We start from the raw sequence: 23,275 nt of genomic DNA, 5'->3' as shown, positions 1-23,275 counted from the left end.
TTCTTCTTGCCTTCTCAGCTATCCTCAATCGTTACTGTGAGCTCTTCAAGGGGAAAAAAAGAGAGGATTCAAATAGAAATAAAAGAGGATGAACTGGTTTTCAACCTAGCTTCCCCAGCCACGCTTCCCCAGCCACCACATTTATTAACCCCAATCAATATCTGTAAAGACCCATCTTGCTATTGCAGACCGCCTGCTCAGGCTGAAAGCTGCAAACCAGGTTGGAAAACCACTTGATGGTTTGGAAAACAACGAACCAATCCAATCCGGAAATCTGCCACCAGGAATGGAAACCTGCAACAAACATGGAAATGACGGCGCAATGTAATTCGTTTTTAGCGAAAAAAAAGAAGGAACCCAGTCCTGTGCTGAAAAAGATGCAGCATTGGCAGAAAATACAGGTATAGAAATTCCAAAGAGCTCTCTTCCTGCCCACGATGTTTCTCAAAATTTCGAATGCCACGCAGGGGAAGGGTTCGGAAAACCTTTGGCAAAACTCCAACAGCATTCTCACCAAAATGGTAAACTCGATTTGCTGCATCCGATGACTCCTCAAACGACGTTTCCTTTCCTGTGAAAACTGACAGTTGCAGAGAAATGGAAAGGCCGGACAAATCAGGCATGAAATGGAAAAGAAAGCTTCCATTCTCAGCAAGCATGCAAGCACACCTAAACCTGGAAATGGATATTTCACAGCATGTACGGAGAAAGGAGAGGATGACCTTGCCAAACAAACAGAAATGCAAGAACCTTGGTTGACATTTCCATGAATGGAAACATTTTTCAAAAAGATAGGTCAACAGAATATGGAAAATCTGCTGAGATTACAGTTGGAAAAGTTTCGATTTCAAAGAAAAGGAAACCTGCCAGCAATATTTTGCATTCAGCAACCAAGACTGGAAATATTACCATGAGCGATGTAGGAGCTGAACGGAAAACCGGAGACTGGACTACTCCAATGTCCCGAGAAGTCAACTCGCTCAAGTCAAGGATTGACTCTGTCAGCATGGTTTATCTTTTGGACCAATAATGGTTTTTGCCTACTCAAGACACAACACAAGGTAAACCCCCACACCAAACCCCAAAACAAACACACAAGCAAAAGTATATAATGGATGGTACAGTATGGGACAATATGCCATGTGTGAATTGCACGTGTCAAATGTCATGGAAAGTTGCAAAAATGGGTTCTATAAAACCCATTTTGTCTGTTCCATGTTTGAATTCCAAATGTATATGGAAGTTCGTAATCAATCAAAAAGTAAATGTACGGAAGAGTTTTTTAGAACCATTTTTAAAATATTTGAGAAAAAACATTATTTTGATCCTCCAACTGCCAAATCCAAACATTGGATAAAAATTTATGGCAATATGGCAATTTCATTTTTTGAGGAAAGTATTTAATGCATAGATCTATGTTTTTTGTGTGTTACTGTTAGGGCTAACTCTATGCAGGGGATGTGCTCGATCTATTTCCTCTTTCATTTTAATGTTTTTAACTTTACTTCAAAAGAATTCCTTTAAAATGATGAAAATTGTTTGTATTCAATATAAATTATGTGCTAGAGCCTAGAACTAATGATTTAATCCTTTTCTTTTTATTTTTAATAACTTAATCTAATTGAGTTTTGGGCAACATTATGCACATAGGGCAGACATTATGCTAATGAAGATCAATGTTTTACTTTGTAGTCCGTGCTTTGAACTAACCTTAGAAGTATCATAGTTCTCATAGAATCATAAAAGTGTCTTGAACTCATAAATCATATTTAAAAAGAATAATGATATGAAGATGAATTGCCCCCACCAAAGCATAACTCAAGATAGGAAGTAGTTGTGTGCCCCGTAGAACTGGATGAGACAGCTCATCCAGATCCAGTAAGGAAAAACAAATTCAAACTTCGCCATCATTTTCTCTACAAAAAAACGACCATGCCCTGCTCCTTCAAGAGCAATTGGAGAGAGAGAGAGAGAGAGAGAGAGAGAGAGAGAGAGAGACATGGGATAAACCGGTACATATCAGAGGGCTTGATCGTTCATGTGTGGGATTTCAAATCTAAGACTAACGACTTAAAATGTAAGGTTTGAGGTCCATGTTAGCTAGACAACAATCCGAGAGACAAAATATAACACAACTCAAGCCAGTATGGCGAGCCCCCAAAAATAAGGTCTATGGATTCGGCAACATAATTAAACTAATTAAAAAATAATATAAATGGAAAAAGGAATAACTAAATCAAGTATTCATTTAAAGTGGGAATTCTAAAACAATGACACAAACACATAAGAACTTCAGTAAAGCATGGAGTTATTGTTATGCTTAGAATTTGAAAGTAAAAGGATACCTAGAACTTGAAGTTTTGTCATTGTTGGTTATATCTTGATTATAAAAGCCAAAATACTTCTATAGTTCTGCCATTCCATGGTTCTACTTCAAAGTTCTACACGTGCGTTTGTATTGCCGGAATCAAGAATCGGTATCGGTAACACACTCCAATCCAATTCCAATTCCTTCCGTAAACCGATAATGATTCCAATTCTAGTGTTTGTTTAAGCACTATAATTTATCTTGGGAATCAACCATGATTCCGATTCTCGCATTTGGTACCGTCCAACCTAATGTCGGAATGGAATGAAATTTTCAATAAATATTGCATTCACTAATACTTGTTTTTTATAATAAGACAAACACACATGTCTTTATTATTATTTATTTTAGGCATTTTGAAAAATTAGGGTAGCCAAGGAGATAGGCAGATGCATCTCTAGGAATAACATAGATTGCTTGAGATGGGGAGCCAACTCAAACTACTTGATGAACACTTTGCAAGCAAGCCACTGGCATTTCTCTTGGCTTTTGGCTTTAAAGGAGCTTTCTTTCTAAATTGCAGCATGAGGAAACTGGAACAAAAAGAATTTTTCCTCCATTGACCATCTGTCTAATAGATGACCATCCATGTCCAAAGGGAACACCAAGAAATTTTCCTCCAAACAGAACACAATTTCAACCTGCAACAACTAAATCAAGAAAATTATCAACTAATCAACAAAACCCACCACTAGATCAATGAAACCTATGCTCTCTCTCTCTCTCTCTCTCTCTCTCTCTCTCTCTCTCTCTCTCTCTCTCTCTCTCGGAAGAGAAGAATAGCAGCAACAGATATGCATGCCTCTGCCTCTACAAGTAGCAGCTTAAACAAGCCTTTCATCTAGGCATTTTCTGATTCAATCAGTGCCATGACTCGTTCATGCCCGACCGAAGAAATAGCAGAACCCACTTCACTATGCCTCTCTTCCAGAGACTCCACTGTTTGGGCCAAAACCAGTGGGCATCCTTACGATGGCGTCGGATTTCCGGAATAGATGGGCGAGTCTTCACCATTTGGGCCAAAACCAACTACATTTGATCTTTTCAATCAACTTCGCTGTAAATCAAACAGAAAGTTGATTGAGAGTTAAATGTTAGAAAGGCGTTTCACGCCCAAAACAAACATGGCAGAGAGAAGCTCCTCTCTGGGTTAACACCAGAGAGAGAACCGTCTCACTTTTCGCGGCAGAAACAGGGGAGATAGAGAGAGAGCGAGAGAGCTCTCTCTCTCTCTCTCTCTCTCTCTCTCTCTATTCATGGCCAGAAACCGGAGAGAGAGAGAGAGAGCGAGAGAGAGAGAGAGATGCATACTTGGGATACCTAGGTCTTGATATGTAGTCGTGGAGAGAAGTTTGAGATGAGGAGTCCAGTAACATCGTTGTTTTGGGAGGAGGTCTTGAACGAAAAACCTAAACGCCGTTTTTTCCTCTTGATTGATTCCGGGAATCAGAAAACCACCCTCTCGGGCGGGTAACAAAACGCCCCCAATATTCCGGTGTTTTTTCCGGTGGGAGTCGATTATTGTTTCCCATTCCGCTGGCCAAACGAAACCAAACGCCGGAAACACCTAAAATCGGTATCAGATACCGATTCCTGATTCGGATTTCGGCAATCCAAATGCACCCTCCTAGTTTTCTCCAAACAACAAAAGAAACTATCATATTCTAGCCTCATATCATCCTAATTAATCTAAACAAGGTATAAATAGTAATCAAACTAGGAAAAAATAATTGATTGAACATTAAAGGATTAAATCAAAGAAAACAAATGGTTTCCAACAAAAGCTAACCAATCTGGATTCTAAATAAAAAAGAGCCACAAACTATTAAAAGAGAGGGAGAGAAGGGAGAGGAGGGAGAAGGCCATAAATGAGAGAAGATGAACAATAAGTAAAAGAGAAGAAGATAAAAGACGAACACGATACCGAAAGAAAATAAGATAGGTAGGAGCAGAAGAAACAAAACCCTAAGGGTGTGTTTGATTCTCCGGATTCAAAAATAACAATCGGCATGTTGTACCCTTTCTACTAATACCGCAGCTTAGGTCGCTTTTTTAGGCGTAATGGAATAAGCACGTCGGAAAAATAAGCAGAAAAACGGAGGTATCATTACCGCCCAAAGGGGTTATTCTCGATTCCCTCTCCCTAAAATATATATCTCTCTCTCTCAAACTCTTTCTCTCCCCCCTAAAATCTCTCCACTCACTCCCCCTAAAATCTCTCCACTCTCGCTCTATATATCCCTCCCTCCCTACCTAAAATCTCTCTCTCTCTCTCTCTCTATATATATATATATATATATATATATATATATATATATATATATATATATATAGTCTCTCTCTCTCTCTCTCTCTCTCTCTCTATATATATATATATATATATATAGCAAAAGAGAAAAGAAGAGAATTATTTGAATTTCTCCCAAAATTCTAATAGAATTACACATCACTTTTTTTGACTTTTTTTAACAAAGGCACCCATTCAACCCACATATTTTCAATCCTACCCCCTCCTTTATGCTTTTTAACAAAGGCACCCATTAAAGCCACATAATTTCAATCCTACCCCCCTCCCTTATGCTTTTGTAATAAAAAAAAGTGGACAAAGTCAACATAGTGACGTTTTGTCTTTGCAAAATTATGGATTGGATACATATGTTACATAATACTACGGATTTTTGTGAACAGATTACATGATATTACGAATTCCGGACACCTTGAAAAATATTAACGAATTCTGGGCACCTTAAGAGGAACAACAATTATGGAAACTGCTATAGAATGGAGGGCTAGGATCAGCCTAAGGAAATGATTTTATGGGCACAACCTATTTATGTTGTGTTCCATCACATGGACAGTTTGGATCAACCTATGATGTGGTCCGTACAGTGCTTTGTCAGCCCGTGCATCGCACTGGGTTTTTTACTTGTGTGTGTGTGTGTGTGTGTGTGTGTATGAGGAAAGGGTTCCTGCACACGAGTGCAAAAACAGGGTGGGGGGCCACATTTTTTGGGAGTCCAAAGCATTCACTTGGAAGGCCCTTTCATGGATAGGGTGTGGACCAAAAATCAGGCCCATTGGATCATTCTAACCCTGCCATTTGTGGAGAGAATCGGTATCAACAATCCCTTTACCGGAGGTATTGGAATAGGATTCAAATTTGATATCCCTACCGATTCCTGATTCCCGTAATCCAAACGCACCCTAACACTATAATGGGGTGTCGAGAAAAGAAAAACCCAACTCAGAAATAGTCGAACAGGAAAAGAGCATAATATGCGACGAATGGTGAACGCAATGGTAATAGGAGACTAATTAACGAAAGGGGGGAAACATTTATTGTGATTGTGGACCCACTTTCAGCCACACTAAAACCCCATTGATGGATGGAGATGGGTCGGGAAAACAAGAATAAGATCTGACATGCTTTCAACAGAAAAAATTGGATTTCCTTAGCACATCTCTTTGGAGAATTTTCTAGAGTGATTCAAGCTCATTTTTTTATTTCCTTGCAGAAAAAAAGTGAAATAGTGTATCTTTTCTTCAAGGGGCAACACAGGTTTTGGCAAAAATGAGTGTTTCACCCAAGCTATGACTGAGAATTGATTTTCCTGGACATTGGTAAGGAGGATAGATTAGAACCTATATCATAAGGTCTTATTTATTTTTATAGTTGATGAAACAGCTTGGAGTCCAATTGATAGAAAACTATAGCAGATATTTACTAGAACTGTTAGTCAGAAGTTCAATTAATGAATGCTGAAAGTGAACCGAAAAAGAAAATGAGCGCTCGCTCGAAAAAAGAAAGTTGCATCACTACATCAACTAACACAGAGATCAAGGAATATAGTGCTAGATGTGTACTTTTTACTTACTCAGTATCACCAATATTAGCAAAGCCTTTGACGAGAACACTATATGTCACCAAACTCATTTCGATATCATCAGACTTCATTTCTTCCACAGAAGATAATGCTCCCCGCATATCTCTAGCCTCTGCATAAGCGTTAATAAGGCTGCATGAAATGAATTACCCTCAATGTGGGAAAATAAAATTCTGATAAGCAATAGTAGAAAACCTTTCCAACATGGATCTACCTATTACTTGTCCAGTGACAAGCATTGCCCTAAATCATGTCTTTCCTTTTGATAGATAAAAAAACAAAAGAGCATGATTTACTAGACTGCTAATATTACAATTTGAAATTAATATTCTGTAATGTTTGTAAAGAAATGGTGGGTATGATGATGATGATGATAATAGAAGTAGTAATGGAATTTTGGTGCATATGATGAGACACTAAATGCATTGAAAACCATGCACATTGAAAACCAAGCTACCATCTAGCAGAACTTGAGCAGATATGGTCTCTACTTACTTAGTATAGACGTATGAACTTGGCTCTATTCCCCTTGCTCGCATACTCTCGAAAGTTGAGCGTGCATTATGCTTATCCCCTCGCCTAGCATAATATTTCACCATCAACGCAAACTCTCCTCTAGAAGGCTGAAAACCCAAGAGAAGAAACTAATTCAAGCAAAACCGAGCATAAATTGCATCAGATTATCAAAATGAAAAGCTAATACATGCTGTCATGTTCATGTGTAAGGGCTCATAGTTCATCATTCAGACACATAAAATATGTGCATATATAGAAAAGAAATGCTCCAACACAATTTAAATGTGCATACACTTATGAATATAGGCGTGAAGAGGACACTGTTTTTTTTTTTTTTTTTTTTTGAAAATGAGTGGAGGAAACTTATTGTTTTTTATATCTATTTGATCAGATGAAAACAAAAGAGAAGAACGTAGTTCAAGAGGCTCCATTGAAGGAAGTGTTCCCTGCCTTGTTTTTGGTTGCCTCAGATAAGAAAGTACTTGTAAAAGATTGCTCTGCGTAGATGGAGAACGGGATATCATGGAAGTTCAACTTTAGAAGAAACTTCTTTGATAGAGAGTTGGATCAGGTAGCCAGGCTGTTGGCAATGTTAGAGGCATGCTGTATCAAGAGGACTGGTGAATATAGAAGGGTTTGGATCTGGTGCTTCTAAGGGACTTTCACCGTCAAATCATACTGGCCACGGAGCCTCACCTCTGGCAAGAGTATGGGGCATTCCGGCTCCTCCCAAGGTTTGTGTGTTTGGACGAACAGCCTTCCTGGACAAAACTCTCACAGTGGATCAGCTTCGCAATCGTCACATTCTGATTGTCGACCACTGCGCCCTATGCGCGGGGTCTGGGGAATTAGTCAGCCATATGTTCCTGCACTGTAGGATGGCTAGGAAGGTATGGTGTAGAATTATTAGCAGATTTGGCATAACATGGGTTTTCTCGTCAAGGCTCATCGAATTTTTGGACTGCCGGTTCTTTATCACATGGCGGAAGAAAGGTAAGATCCTTTGGAAAGTGGTCCTCTTAGCTACTATTTGAGTATTATGGAAGGAAAGAAATAAGCTAGTGTTTAAAGGCTTCATAAAAAGCTTGTAATTCATATATACGAAAGGGATAGCCATTACCATAGCGTGAGCTAAGACTCTTCCAAGCCTTAGGTTTGACACAGCCTACAACCTAAGGCATGGCTAGAGAAAGATTTGTAATAGTAGTGAACAAGTGGAGACTCCTTCCCCAGGTGAGAGTTGCCCGGCCCGGGGATACGAAAATTTAACTGTGATCTTAACTGTGATGGGTTTAGCCTGGGCAATCCTGGTCCATCTAGAGTAGGTGGCCTCCTTAGAGATGACCTAGGGTCCTCAAGGTGGTCTTTCTCGAGACCTATAGGGATCATGGATTCCAATGAGGCAAAGGTTGGAGCAGTCCCTCTAGGGCTTGATGATCATAGAGAGGTCTTCCATAGACTGCTTGATTGTAGAGGAAGACAACCCCAATGTATTTAGGTGGTTAAGGGAACTCACCCCCATCGTGGAGATTTTTGCATTGGTTTGATGAGATTCAAGATCGAGTAACAAGTTCATCAATTTCCTATTAGCATATTAGGAGAGTAACAAATAGCAAGGCAGATAAACTAACTAGAGCTAGCATAGCCAAGGACTCCCTAGAGCGTTTTGACTTTCTTCCTACTCGCTAACTAGAGCCGAATAGCCAAGGACTCCCTAGAGCTTTTTTACTTTCTTCCTCCTTGAGGGTTTTTTATTGTTGTATTTTGGAAAAAATATTGATGGGTGATACCAAAATAGCGTAATACTGGACGGGGGACACCATTTTCAAACCTTGTGAAAGGAAGTCAAAACACCTTTTCTGACATAGTTTTTTACAAAAATACCCCTAAGGGCAAAAGGCCCTTTATTTTAATTTTTTTAACTTTCCTTTTTCACTTTTCACCGCCTCTGCAATTCACAGCTTCTGCAAGCGTGAATCTCAACCCATATTCGTTTCCATCGCTCGGCAACCCATCTTCTCCGTCGTGTTCCTCATCTTCTCCGGCACGGTCCTCATCTTCTCAGGTATGCTAGGGTTTCATTTTTGTATTTTTTTGTATTATTTTGCCTCTATAAAGATGCCTTTGTTGAAAACCCTTTCAGATCCACGGTTTCATTTAGAGTGTTGAGAACCCTTTTAGATCTATGGTTTTCCTTAGAATGTTGAGAACCCTTTTAGATCTATGGTTTCCTTTAAGAGTGTTGAGAATCCACTTCTAGATAGTTGAAAACCCAATTATAGAATTGTGATAACCCCTTATACAGTGTTACTAACCTCAATAATCGTACTCTAGAGAGTCAATAACCCTCATTTACAGTTTTGATAACCCGTTTCTAGGTTACTTGAAAACCCCCTTTTATAGTGTTATCAAACCCCTATTATAGAATTCTGATAACCCCGCTTTAGCTTCTTGAAAATCCTCTTTCACACTTTTTATAACCACTTTTTTATTGTTGGTAACCCCATCAAGAGTGATGATAACCATATTGTAGATCTTTGAAAATATCTTTTTTAGTGTTGATAATCCCTTTTTTATGTTTAGAACCCCCATTTCGGGTGTTAATAACCCGTTTCTGGATAGTTAATAACCCATGTTGAGACATAACCCCCACTTACACTGATGATAACCGCTTCTAGGTAGTTGATAAGCAATTTTTTATGTTTATAGTGGTGATAACCACATCTAGATTATTGTGTTTGATACTTGAGAACCTCCTTTCAAATTGTTATCAACACCATGATAACCCCTTTGATACTTGATAACCTCTTTTCTAGAGTAGTGATACTTGAAACCCTCCATAACAGACTTGATCACCCTCATTCATAGTGTTGATAACCCCAATCTATAGTAGTGATAAACCCCATCTAGATTGTTGATAACCATTTTGATACTTCAAAAACCTCATTCAGAGTGGTGATAAGTGATAACCCCTAAGAGACTTGATCACCCCCATTCATAGTGTTGATAACCCACTCCGAGTTACTTGAAAATCCTCATGTTTAGACATGATAACCCCCCACTTACATTGATGATAACCCCCTCTAGGTACTTCATAAGCCCTCTTTAGGGAGTTGATAACCCACTTCCAGATACTAGATAATCCCCCTTTTGAGACATGATAAACACCACTTAGACTGATGATAACCCCTTCTCTAGACATGTCAATCCTTTGGGCTTTGATAATGTGCCTCAATTGGATTAATCCCTTCTTTGGGAGGTGATAAGCCTTTTTGGAGTTTGCTAAACCTTGTTTGAACTTCAAGACCCTTGTTCAAATACTCTTTCTTTAGACCATTTTTTGCACTTGAGAACCACGTTTTGGACTTCAGAACCCCTTTTCAAAAACATGAGCTTACAATTTTGATTATTATGTTCCATTTGTTTTTCACAGTGATTTGTATAGTTGGATTGGAGAAATTACAAAGTCTGCAATGAATGGACGTGTAAGTATACTCTTTTTGTTGTTGTTGTTTTAGAATGTTAGTAAATAGAATGCTCTTTTATGCTCTGATTATATAAATAGGCAAAAGGGGCTCGAAAGTCTAATAGAAAGCCCGCAATAGGTTTAAAGAAGGAGAAGAGGAAAATCAAGCAGAAACATGTAAGCGTACATGATCTTTACTGTTTCAATATTAGTAAGTTGATAAAAGTGCAAGCTTTCATGATGTACTTTGTTTTGCAGGCTCCATATGTCCCTGCACGATGCTCTCCATCCTGCTTTAACAATTAAATGCAGAGTATACAGTTCAGCAATGACATTATGATGTTATAGCCAAGACTCATTTTAAGGAATTGATCCGCTTAGAAGATATTATCATGGACAAGCCTCTTATTAGAGCACTACATAATAAATGGAATCCGGCCACCAAGACATTCACACTAGGGGGTATCCCAGTTCCATTTAAGGCCATCGATGTTGCATTGGCTTAACACCTGTCACTAAGAGGAAAAAGAATGAGTTGGTGGGGGTTGCTTGGACGGAGAAGAGTACACCTACTCCATTACTGCCCGATTGGCCATCTCCTAAAGGCTCTGTAATGGCGTATGTACTTGCAGGAGAAATTACGGCTTTAGTTGGTCTAGAGGACCAACCCTCCATAAACAAGTGTGTCAAATATGTACTGCTACACCTATTTACTACTGTATAATTCACCCAGAGTGCACATCAGGCGGACCAGTTGTTCTGGCTCTTTATCGATGATTTAGAAAATGTGTGCTACTACAACTGGGGAGAAGCGGTATATGATTGGTTAGTAGAGTATTTAAACAACGTAAGCTTGGCTGGCGGCAAATATCTTGGTGGTTGCTTGCTGGCGTTGCAGGTATGATAGCCTCAGCCTATACAATAATTTGTCTTTGTTATTTATCTTACAATTAACAAACTATTAACAAGGTCTGTCTTGTCTATGCAAGTGTGGCTTTTTTAGCATACCAAATTGTAGATACAAAAAAATCCTGATGCCCGTCCACGTCTTCTCAAGTGGAGCTGGAAAGGAAATGAATCGAGGAAGTACTCTTTGATTGAGCATCAAAAGATAGAGATATCTGAGGTGAGTAGGGGTGTAAACAAGCCGAGCCGAGCTTGGCCCAGCTCGGCTCGGCTCGTTAAGCTCAAGAGCTTGGTTCGGGCTCAAACCAAGCTCAAGCTCGACTAGGCTGGGTTAGGCTCAGCCAGGCTCGCGAGCCTTTACCGAGCTCGGGATATATTAAGGCAATGATATATTCACACCCCTCATCTTCCCTGGACAGCCCTATCTAGTGTAATTTGACTACTTTTTTTACACCACAGGGAGTGGTCCAAGTAACAAATGGGGTTCCAAAAAAAAGGACATATTTTGCCTCCCCCTTTCACTCTCTGGACAACCCTTTTAGTGTATATATTAATATATATTATATATATTTAAATATATTAAATCCTTAACGAGCCGAGCCTGGCATAGCTCGGGCTCGGCTCGTTAAGCTTAACAAGCCTGGCCAGCCGACTCGGCTCGTTAAGGATTCGAGCCGAGCTTTTACTGAGCCGAGCTCGAGCGAGCTTCCGAGCCCGAGCCAAAATTGACACCCTTTGAGGTGAGGCATAAAACTAGATATCGTATCAGATCAACTCTAATATCTTCTTATCTAACAACCTTCTCGAATTATCAGGTAAAGGTCGCATTGACACCACGAGAGGAGGAACTATGGTATCTTCCTCATCAGGTATCACAATATAGCACTTCTATATTATGTTATATTTCACTTGCTAATCTTTGCAAATCCATTATTGTTTCCCGTATTTATATGTTAGGAACCAGAGGAAGCAGAAGTCATTGGCCAACTGAAACCATTAAAGCAGTTCCCTACAATCCCACCATTGTCCAGCACACCTGCGATTGAAGGATGGGACACCGTAGGTGGGGAGGGCGGTGAGGATGGGAAGGATCAAAAGAGAGTGGGACTTCTTCAGATTTATCTCTGAATTCCTGCGTCTCATTTCCTATCACGACCTCCCTCATCCTTATAGAATCTTCCTCCTCTTTTCTCCCCCCCCCCCGCCCCTCTTCTCTCAACTCTTCGTTCTCCATTTCAGATTGCTCATCCTTCTCTCTTCTCACCTTGTCCCACTCCTTCCTTAAATAATCCCTCTCCTCTGCAATCTCCACCCTCTCTATTCTTAACCTCTCATTCCCCACTTGAATCTCTCCCCTATCTTTTCTGATAACCTACCATGCTTCTCTTATCTTCTCCGACTCTCTTTTGATCCTCCCAGCCTCACCGCCCTCCTCACCTACGGTGTTCCTTCCTTCAACCATAGGTGTGCCGAACAATGGTGGGATTGTAGGGGGGCCTTAATGGTTTTAGTTGGCCAATGGCTCCTGCTTCCTCGGGTTCCTAACATACAAATAAAGGAAACAATAATGGATTTGTAAAGATTAGCAAGTGAAATATAATATAGAAGTGCTCTATTGCAATACTTAATCGGAAAGGTATCTTAGTCCCTCCTCTCGTGGCATCAATATGACCACCACCTGATGATTCGGGAAGGTTGTTAGATAAAAAAAATTAGAGTCGATCCGATCCGATATCTAGTTTTGTCTCACATCAGATTTCTCTGTGTTGATGCTCAATCAAAGAGTACTTCCTCGATTCATTTCCTTTCCAGTTCCACTTGAGAAGACATGCACGGGCATCAGAATTTTTTGGTATCCCCAATTTAGTATGCTCGAAAAGCCAAACCTGCATAGATAAGACAGGCCTTGTTAATAGTTTGTTAATTGTAAGATCAATAACAAAGGCAGACTATTACACACGGGCTTAGGCCATCATACCTGCAACGCCAACGAGCAACCACCAAGATATTTGCCGCCAGCCAAGCTTACGTTGTTTAAATACTCCACTAACCAATCATATACCGCTTCACCCAAGTTGTAGTAGCACATCTTTTCAAAATCATCGATAAAGGGCCAGGACAACTGGTCGGCCCGATCTGCACTCTGGGTGAATAAAACGGTAGCAAATAGGTGTAGCACTACATATTTGACACACTTGTTTACGGAGGGTTAGTCCTCTAGACAAACTAAAGCCTCAATTTCCTCAGCAAGAACAGATGCCATTACATTACAGAGCCTTTAGGAAATGGCCAACCGGGCAGTAAAAGAGTAGGTTTACTCTTCTCCGTCCAAGCAACCCTCACCAACTTCATTCTTTTTCCTCTTAGTGGCAGACGTAAAGCCAATGCAACATCGATGGCCTTAAACGGAACTAGGATACCCCCTAGTGTGAATGTCTTGGTGGCCGGATCCCATTTATTATGTAGTGCTCTAATAAGAGGCTTGTAGATGACAATCTCTTCTAGGGGTTTCTCTTTTAGGCGGACCAATTCCTTGAAATGAGTCTTGGCTATAACATCATAATACCATTGCTGGAACTGTATGCTCCGCATTTCCTTGTTAAAGCAGGACAGAGAACAACGTTCAGGAACATATGGGGCCTATAAAACAAAATACATCATCAAAGCTAACACTTTTATCAACTTATTAAGATTGAAACAGTAAAGATCATATACACTTACATGTTTCTTCTTGATTTTCCCCTTCTCACATTTGATTTTCTCTTTCACCTTCCTTAAACCCATTGCGGGCTTTCTATAAGACTTTCGAGCCCCCTTTGCCTATTTATATAATCAGAGCATAAAAGAGCATTCTATTTACTAACATTCTAAAACAACAATCAAAAGAGCATACTTACACGTCCCTTCATTGCAGACTGTCATTTCTCCAATCCATATATATATATATATATATATATATATATCATCGTGAGAAAACAAATGGAACATAATAATTAACATTGTAGGCTTATGTTCCTGAAAAGGGGGTTCTGAAGTCCAAAACGTGGTTCTCAAGTGCAAAAAATGGTCTAAAAAATAGTGTCTAAACAAGGGTCTTGAAGTCCAAAAAAAGGTTTAGCAAACCCCAAAAAGGCAAATCACCTTCCAAAGAAAGGGTTAATCCAATTGAGGCACCTTATCAAAGCCCAAAGGATTAACATGTCCAGAGAAGGAGTTATCATCAGTCAAAAGGGGGTTATCAAGTCTCAAAAGGGGGATTATCAAGTATCAAAGGGGTTATCATAGTGTTGATAACACTGAAGGGGGGTTCTCAAGAATCAAACACAACAATTTAGCTGGGGTTATCACCAATATAAACATAAAAAATGATTTATCAACTACCTAGAGGAGGTTATCATCAGTGAGAGTGAGGGTTATGTCTCACTAAGGGGTTATCAAGTATCCATAAACGGGTTATCAACACTGGAAATGGGGGTTCTAAACATAAAAAGGGGGAAATATCAACACTCAAAAGGGGATTTTCGAAGATCTACAATAGGGTTATCATCACTCTTGATGGTCGTTACCAACAATAAAACAATGGTTATAAAAAAGTGTCAACGGAGATTTTCAGGAAGCTAAAGCAGGGTTATCAAAACTCTATAATAGGGGTTTGACAACACTATAAAAGGAGGTTTTCAAGTAACCTAGAAACAGGTTATCAGCAATAAAAAAGCGTTGTCATGTACCTAGGAAGCTAAAGCAGGGTTATCAGAACTCTATAATATGGATTTGACAACACTATAAAAGGAGGCTTTCAAGTAACCTAGAAACAGGTTATTAGCAATAAAAAAAACATTGTCATGTACACCCTAAAAGGGAGTTTCAAGTAACCTAGAAACGGGTTATCAAAACTGTAAATGAGGGTTACAACTCTCTAGAAGACGGTTATTAGTGTTAACAACGCTGTAAAAGGGGTTATTACAGCTCTATAATTGGGTTTTTAACTATCTAGAAGTGAATTTTCAACACTCTAAGGGAAACCCTAGATCTAAAAGGATTCTCAACACTTTAAATGAAACCGTGGATCTGAAAGGGTTCGAAAAGGTGTCCCCCGTCCACTATTACGCTATTTTGGTGTCACCCATCGGCAATTTTTCCTTGTATTTTTATTCTTTTCATGTACTGGCCATCTCAGTCATGGTGGCGTTTTATCCCCTTCTGATTAATCCAACTTTCATAGTTCAACAAAAAAAAAGATCCGATGGGAGGGAACGACGTAAAACTAACATTAAATCCTAGGCAAGGTTTTAAATTTCGATAGAAATGCCATGTAATCAAAACATTACTTTATTTCGATTGAAATTTCGATCGAAATTTTGTCCGAAATTTAAGGGATTTCACCCAAAAATCTGGATTCTTGATAATTTTTTAATATTATCTCGAAATTTCAGCCGAAATTACCGAAATTTCGGCCTCTGTACGAGATAAAATAGGCGTTAAAAGATTTCGATAGATTTAATTTCGGCTAAAATTTCGGTCCGAAACCGAAACGCATTCAGAAACCAAAATTTAAAACCTAGATCCTAAGTAATACTAACAGCTTATTTTGAGAACATAATTTGTAAAAGAAAACTCAAAACAACATAAAACTCTGGCATCAAAACCCAAACATTTCAAGATAGCAAACCTTCTTAATCCTTTGGAAGGCCGAGACAACAGCCTGCCAATTGTCCGACTTGGATTCTAAAACCTTCCGAAACTCCTTGCAAGAGCTCGCCCTCTCTTCGTGCCATTTGGATTTGTAATCCTTATTATCCTCCCCTGCCACCCATCTCAATCTCTCCTCAGCCCTAGCCTTCAATCTCCTTCCATCATCCAACTTCACTGTCAAAATTCTCCCATGAAACTCCACCCCATCAAAATCCACCGCCTTCAAAGCTGAGCTCTCCGCAGTCGGCCCACCATAAATCACAAAACAGTAGCCCACATTCCTCTCAGGATCTTCATGGCCCTTTATCAGTATCACATTCTTCACAGGACCAAATTGTCGAAAAAACTCGGCAATTTCGTTCTTTTTTATCCAGAGGGGGAGATTCCCGACGAAGATCTTGCCATCTTGACGGAAATCAGGAGCAGGAGGAGGACCGGAATCTGCGCTGGAAGAAACCCTAGTTTTATCTTCTTCTAGGGTTAGGGTTAGGGTTAGGGTTTCTTTTGGTGGAGGGGGTGAGATTTTGCTAGAGAGCCAGAGCTTGTCGGTAAGATTATTTGGATTGGTGGGGGGTTTGGAGGGATTTATGAGATTTCGGAGGGGGTTAGAGGGGGGTTTTTTAGGGTTTGGAGGGTTGGATTTGGGGAGGGGATTTTTTAGGGTTGGGTTTTTAGGGCGGCGAAAAGAGTGTGGGGATGGGTCGGATTCTGGGGAGAATTTGAGGGATGGAGAGAGGCATTTGGATTTTATGGGGAGGGGAGAGGGAGAGAAGGGGGAGGAGTGAGAGAGGGAAGAAGAAATGGGGAAACAATCCATCTTTTGCTTGAAATTTGCAACGGGGAGAGAGGAGATAAGATGATGAGACAGTGGGAATTGTGGAGTTGAGAAGGGCCTTGTATATTTTTGTTTCATTTATCGGGATTTTATATGGTGTCAGCCCTTATAGTCCCGGATTTTTCAAAAACGTACTCGACGGACCGAACCACATTATAGGATGATCCAAACCATTAATGTGATGGAACATGATGTAAATAGGTCGGGCCCCAAAAATCATTTCAATAGGATGTTCCTAGCCCTCCGATCTATAGAGATTCCGTAATATGCAGTTGCTCTATAGATCAGAGGGTTGGGATCATACTATAGAAATGATTGTTTTGGGCACAACCTGTTTGACGGTTTGAATCATCCTATGGTGTGATCCTGATAGTACTTTTTGAAAAATACGGGACTATAAAGGCTTAAACCATATAAAAACTCGTCATTTACCATGAAATGATATTGGTGTTCCTAGACGTGAAGAAGTATTTGGTTGGAGACTTGGAGGTATTTACCTGGTAGATTAATAATGAAAGGAGGAGATTGGCATTGAATTTAGGAATTTGCTAGGGTCCATTGCAAAAGGCATTTTGCGGAATGTTTGTTACTGTGAGAGAGCAGCCACATAGTAACGTGGCACTCAATAGTGTATGTGGCTGCTCTCTCAGTAACAGACATTCCGCAAAATGCCTTTTGCGATGGACCCTAGCAAATTCCTGAATTTATCTAGAACTTACCTAGTAGAATAGTGGTAAGTAGTGTTTACATGTCAACCTCTGAGACTGGTGGCTGGGGTGTCGTAACCAATAGAGAGAGGGAGAGAGTAAAGCATTATTCCCAAGAAAATCAAATCAAAAGTTAAGGCCTTTAGTTTGGATTTCGCAGGGGAGGGGACATGAAATGATTAACCAAGGATTTCAATGTTATATTGGCAATGAGACAAGGGGTTTCACTAACGTGGCACTCAATTGTCACGCAAAACCCCTAAGCCATCCTGGCTTTTGAGCAACCAAACACTGGATTAAGGTGCCCATCGTACCATTCCAAACATTAACGAGTATTGAGTGCATTTGAGACAACTTGTTGGTCTATCAAAACCATTCATTCGTTGAGCATGCCTAATGAGCCTATTCGCTCGAACATTCCTGACCCTTCAAAGAGTTGCCTATCACTCATGCGTGACAACATAGTTTTGTGCACACCTTCTTGTCATGCCATGGATGGTTAAGATAATAGAACCAATGGTCCACATTTAACGAAGAAGTCTCCTTAACGGTCCATTTGGTTGCAACAAAAATCGCCTTTCCTTAGTAGTTAGTACCGTAGGTAGAAAACGACATCATTTTTTAGTCAGTATATATTGACTTACTTGTTTGGTTACAAGGGGAAGTAGTCATTTTCGAGTCAATATATATTGACTGCTTGTTTGGTTTCTATTGGTGCAAATAGGGAAAAATAATAAAATAAAAACTGCAATAATTTAATCTTAGAGTAAGATGACAATCAAACCGAATATAGATGATCCTATCGTATGTAGAGCTACTGTATGTTCTCGAACGCTTCGCTTAAGACGTTATTCAGCCCTATTCCGGTGCAAGGATCTGACGATCGAACCGTCTCCAGGAACAACAACTAAGTGTTTGGTGTGCACCTACCAAACACTTTGAAGGCAAAGCTTCGAGTCTCTCTAGTTAAGCAAATCGGGCTCTACAAAAATATTTTGAGGCTTCTTGTGAAGATCTTAATCTCACACCAAAATATGGGACACACCCTTGGTTGGCTTTCCTTTCACACACCACAACAATGGTGTATAACTTTTTCCTTCTCTTTTTTTTCTCTTGTTAGAAGCTAGCCAAGTGTCTCTTCATTTTATGGAATCACCCTTAATGAGAGAACTAAAGGCATTCAACTAAAAGGAGAAAATCAAAGAGCCACCATAAATTGAATACAAAGAGTCACCAAGAAAGGCCCACTCTTTTGTCCTTTTGTGCATGACTTTTGGAGACCAAGGAATATGAAAAGCCACCTTAATGCCTTAGCCCAATTATGGAATATTTGAAACTTACATTTTTTTTTTAATAAAATCCAACCATCCCCCACAAGTTTCAAATCATTCACAAACTCAGAGAGCTCTAGTCACATTGTGCATAATGAAAATGTCTGAAGACTTGAATTTTCAAATAGATTATCTGAATTGTAATGTAAGTACATGGTGGACTTAGCCTTGAACCAACACCTTTTTACTTTTCAGTAATCACACATGACTAGACTTAGAGTACGAGTGCGTAGTGGACCACGCCTTGAACTACCACACTACTCACAAGCTTGCCTGAAACAAATAGCACACAGTGCTCGTCCTGTTCTGCGAGGGCTCTAGGAGTATGCCAGCTCCATAGAAGACACATAGTCTCCACCCTAACATAGGTGTGTCCTTTAGCGTGTTCCTGTCAAACACCCCGTACCCGAAGTACCTCGGACCACATTAAGGCTTAACAACCAACCTCTTTACCATGACAGGTTTCTGTGTGGGCTCTAGCAATCCTTCAGATTACATAGGAGATGGCAAACCTCCACCCGCGCATAGGTGAGTTCCTCAGAGTATCCACAATACTCAGGACTCATTAAGGCACTAAAGCCAACCTCAACTCATTCATGTTTTTGCATGGGCTCTAACAGTCTTACCTACTCAGACATGAGAGGTGATATGCCTCTACCCATACATAGGTGAGTCCCTCAGGGCATGCACATGTCATGCATCCCACACACAAAGTGCTTTGGGCTCATCAAGGCGTACAACCATCCTCTACTTCGATAGGTTAAGTGCACTAACACAGGAATGATCTCAAATAATTTATATTAAAGTGCACCAAAACAAATCCATTCATATTTCATTCTTTGAACCATGAACTATATTTGATGGTAGACTAAGCTTTAAACCACTAATATAGTTTAATGGTAGATACAAAGATAAATAGATTATCTAAGCAAGAGACCCATTCCGACAAGCAAGAGAATATTTCTGCAATAAATGCAATGAGACCCTTATGCAACACATGCACTTAGTCCTTTATGCAACAAATGCAAGCAATCATGAATCCGTTTACTTGTGTTTTATTCTTTGAACCATGAATGACAAAGTTAGCTAGACAAGTCTTTGAACCATAAATGTCATTACAATGGTAGATATAAACACAAAAGACCATCACCAAATGCAAATGATCATAATTCAAATGCTAATTTTCATACCTCAAATGGACATAAGTCCCATTCTAGAGGATGTCTGCATGACCAAATCTCTTTTCAGACCTTTTGTCATAGGATCAACAACAGTATCTGATGATCGAACATCGATCACTGCAATGACCCCTCGACTTATCAGATCCGATAGATAGCTGTGCTTCAGACGAAGAGTCATCTTTCTTCCATTGAAGAGCTTGTTTTCTGCAACAGTGCTGGTCGCTTGATTATCACAAAAGATAGTAATTGCCGACAAACGCAATTTCTTCAACGGAAGATCTAGCAGAAGATCTTTGAGCCACTCAGCCTCATCTCCAGCACTTTCCAAAGCAAAACACTCTGACTCCATAGAAGACTTAGCTATTATGGTCTGCTTCATGGATTTCCATGAAATCGCAGCACCTCCCAAGGTAAAAACAAAGCCTCCAGTCGATCTAGACTCGTCTGGCTCGAACACCAACTAGCATCTGAGAAACCTTCTACAATTAATGGATAATCAGAGAAGAACAAACAATAGTTGAGAGTACCCTTCAAGTACCTCATCAATCCCTGGATTGCATTCCAGTGTTCCTTACCTGGATTGCTCGTAAACCTACTGAGCATCCCCACTGCAAATGCGATATCTAGCCTGGTGCAATGCATTGCATACATCAGACTACCAATACTCCAATTGCTTTACAGTTCTTCCAGTATTGCTATGGAGCTTCTGGTTGTAGTCATATGGAACAAATAACTCAGTCAGATCAAAATATCCATATGTCTTCAGCATGCCTTCGATGTAATGAGATTGAGACAAACCAATCACAGACTCTGTCCTCAGAACTCTGATCCCCAGGATAGTATTGGCAGCTCCAAGATCTTTCATACTAAAATATGATGAAAGAAAATCTTTCACAGAAGTCACAGTCTGTATATTTGTCCCAATGATCAGCATGTCATCTACATAGAGGCAGATGATTACTGCCATATCCCCATCAACCTTGTTGTATAGGCATTTATCAGAGTTACTGACACCAAATCCATCACTTCTGAGGATTTTGTCGAATTTCTCGTGCCATAGCTTTGGAGCTTGTTTTAGATCGTAGAGAGATCTTATCAACCTGCACACTTTGTTCTGTTGATCTTCAACACAGAATCCCTCTGGTTGTTGCATGTACAGTTCCTCAGTCAGATCATCATTCAGGAATGCCGTTTTCACATCCATCTGATGTACAATCATTCATTCTATTGCTGCTAAAGCGATAAGAACAAGAATTGTTGTAATCCGGCAAACTGGTGCATAAGAGTCAAAGAAGTCTATACCTTCTTTCTGAGTGAAGCCTTTAGCCACCAATCTGGCTTTATACTTCTCTATGGAACCGTCTGCACACAACTTCTTCTCGAAGACCCACTTGCAACCAATGGGCTTAACACCTTCAAGAAGATTTACTAGCTCCCAAGTATCGTTCTGGATCAATGAGTCCATCTCATCATTAGCAGCTTCTTTCCAGAATAGAGCATCTCTCGAACTCATCGCTTCTTTGAATGTCTGTGGATCTGCTTCAACACTGTATGTCATAAAGTCGTTCCCAAAAGATTTAGCTTTCTTGATACGTTTTGAACAAGGCTCATGAGATTCAGCAATGATGGAATCATCATTCACATCAACTTCCTTAGACATGGTTGAATCTCTATTGATAACCTCCTCAGAAGCTGGTAGGGAGACAACCTCTGGTTCAATAGACTCTTCTGCATGAGAGTTTTTTAGCAGATCACTAAGTGTAACATTCTTGTCTTTGATAAACTTGTCTTCAAAGAACTCAGCATCTCTGGCCTCAATGATTGAGTTAGTGCCAAGATCCAAAAACCTTCGAGCATCACTATCTTCAGCGAACCCAAAAAATACACACATATTAGCCCTTGGTCCAATCTTTGGTCTCTTGATATCTGGTATTCTAACATATGAAAGACACCTCCACACTTTAAGAATATCCAAACTAGGTGGATAACCATACCAAAGTTCATGTGGCGTGATCTTTGTCTTTGAATATGGAACCCTCTTCAGGATAAAATTGGCAGTCAAGAGAGCTTCTCCCCAATAACATGAAGGAAGTCTAGCAGTGATGAGCATCGAATTCATCATCTCAGTGAGCGTGCGATTCTTCCTTTCAGCAATTCCATTTGATTGAGGTGAGTAAGGGGCAGTGGTTTCTTCCACAATACCATGCTTCTTGAAATATGCCTTTACTTCATTGGACCGGTATTTACCACCTTTGTCATTTCTGAGCTTCTTTACAGGTCGACTCTGTTGCTTCTCAACCCTGACTCGGAATTCCACAAACTTCCCAAAAGCTTCATCTTTTGACTTCAACAAGTACACATGACAGAATCGAGTGCAATCATCGATGAAGGTGACAAAATACTTCATACCTCCTCTTGTAGTGAAACTTCTGAAATCACACGTATCAGAGTGAATCAAATCAAGACACTCTGTACTCCTAGTAACTTTCTGAAAAGGCTTTCTGATAATTTTGGCTTGTGCACACACTTCACACTTTCCAGGTTTATCACCCCCATATTTGGGTAATAATCCCAAGCTCTTCATGTCTTGCAACTTTCTATAGTTAACATGACCAAGTTTATTGTGCCACAACTCCGCAGAATAATCAGAACTCGTGATTTCATTAACAACAGAAGATACAGTGCTCATTTTGTACATTCCATCAGTGCGGTAAGCATTTCCAAAATACACATTATTATAAGAAAGAACAACTTTACCACCTTTGAAATTAAGACGCATACCAGCATCACATAGAAGACTGCTAGACACCAAATTCTTAGCTATGGATGGAACATGCTTGACATTCTTTAGAGTAAGAGTCTTCCCAGACGTGAGTGTCAACACAACAGTCCCAGAAGCGAGCACATCAGTAGTAGAACGATCCGCCATAGCCATTTTCTCCTTTGAAGCAACATAAGAAGAAAATAGTGACTTGTTGGTGCACACATGACAAGTAGCACCAGTGTCTAGCCACCAATCAGTAGAATCTGAAGTACCCTCCACATGAGAGATTACTGCCACACAATCTGAAATCTCTTCATTTTCAGTTACAACATTAATCGACTCCTTCAGTTCTTTGTTCTTTGGTGGTGCCCTACAATCCTTAGCGAAGTGGCCATACTTTCCACAATTGAAACATTGACCTTTCTTCTTAAAATCCTTTTTCTGCACATTAAGGTTCTTTTTGTTCCACTTCTTCTTTTTTCACATCATATCTTCCCTTGTTATTTTCTGACTTTGCTTCTATCATGTTGGCAGTAGCCTGCTGCTTCTCAAGCAACGCAATTTGAGAACGAGTTCGGGCTTCATCTTCAATACGAATGAACCGCTTCAAATCATCAAGAGAAAC

General features: G+C 39.9%; 1 protein-coding gene across 1 annotated transcript in view; it reads right to left on the bottom strand.

Annotated features, from left to right (window-relative positions):
* Nucleotides 1-16,731, bottom strand: part of LOC143864058 (pentatricopeptide (PPR) repeat-containing protein) — a 31,445-nt gene extending 14,714 nt beyond the window's left edge. The window contains exons 1-3 of the mRNA XM_077374873.1: nucleotides 15,810-16,731; nucleotides 6,748-6,875; nucleotides 6,244-6,384 (exon numbers count right to left, since the gene is read on the bottom strand). Coding sequence (XP_077230988.1) covers nucleotides 6,244-6,384; nucleotides 6,748-6,875; nucleotides 15,810-16,649 — 1,109 coding nt within the window. The 5' untranslated portion in view covers nucleotides 16,650-16,731. The remainder of the gene's footprint in view (nucleotides 1-6,243; nucleotides 6,385-6,747; nucleotides 6,876-15,809) is intronic.
* Nucleotides 16,732-23,275: the final 6,544 nt, after the last annotated feature.

This window comes from Tasmannia lanceolata, unplaced genomic scaffold, assembly GCF_043159265.1.
Source record: "Tasmannia lanceolata isolate RefF3 unplaced genomic scaffold, GAP_Taslan_0.1 ptg000044l, whole genome shotgun sequence".
NCBI lineage: Eukaryota > Viridiplantae > Streptophyta > Magnoliopsida > Canellales > Winteraceae > Tasmannia > Tasmannia lanceolata.
This window is presented reverse-complemented; position numbering and strand designations above follow the sequence as displayed.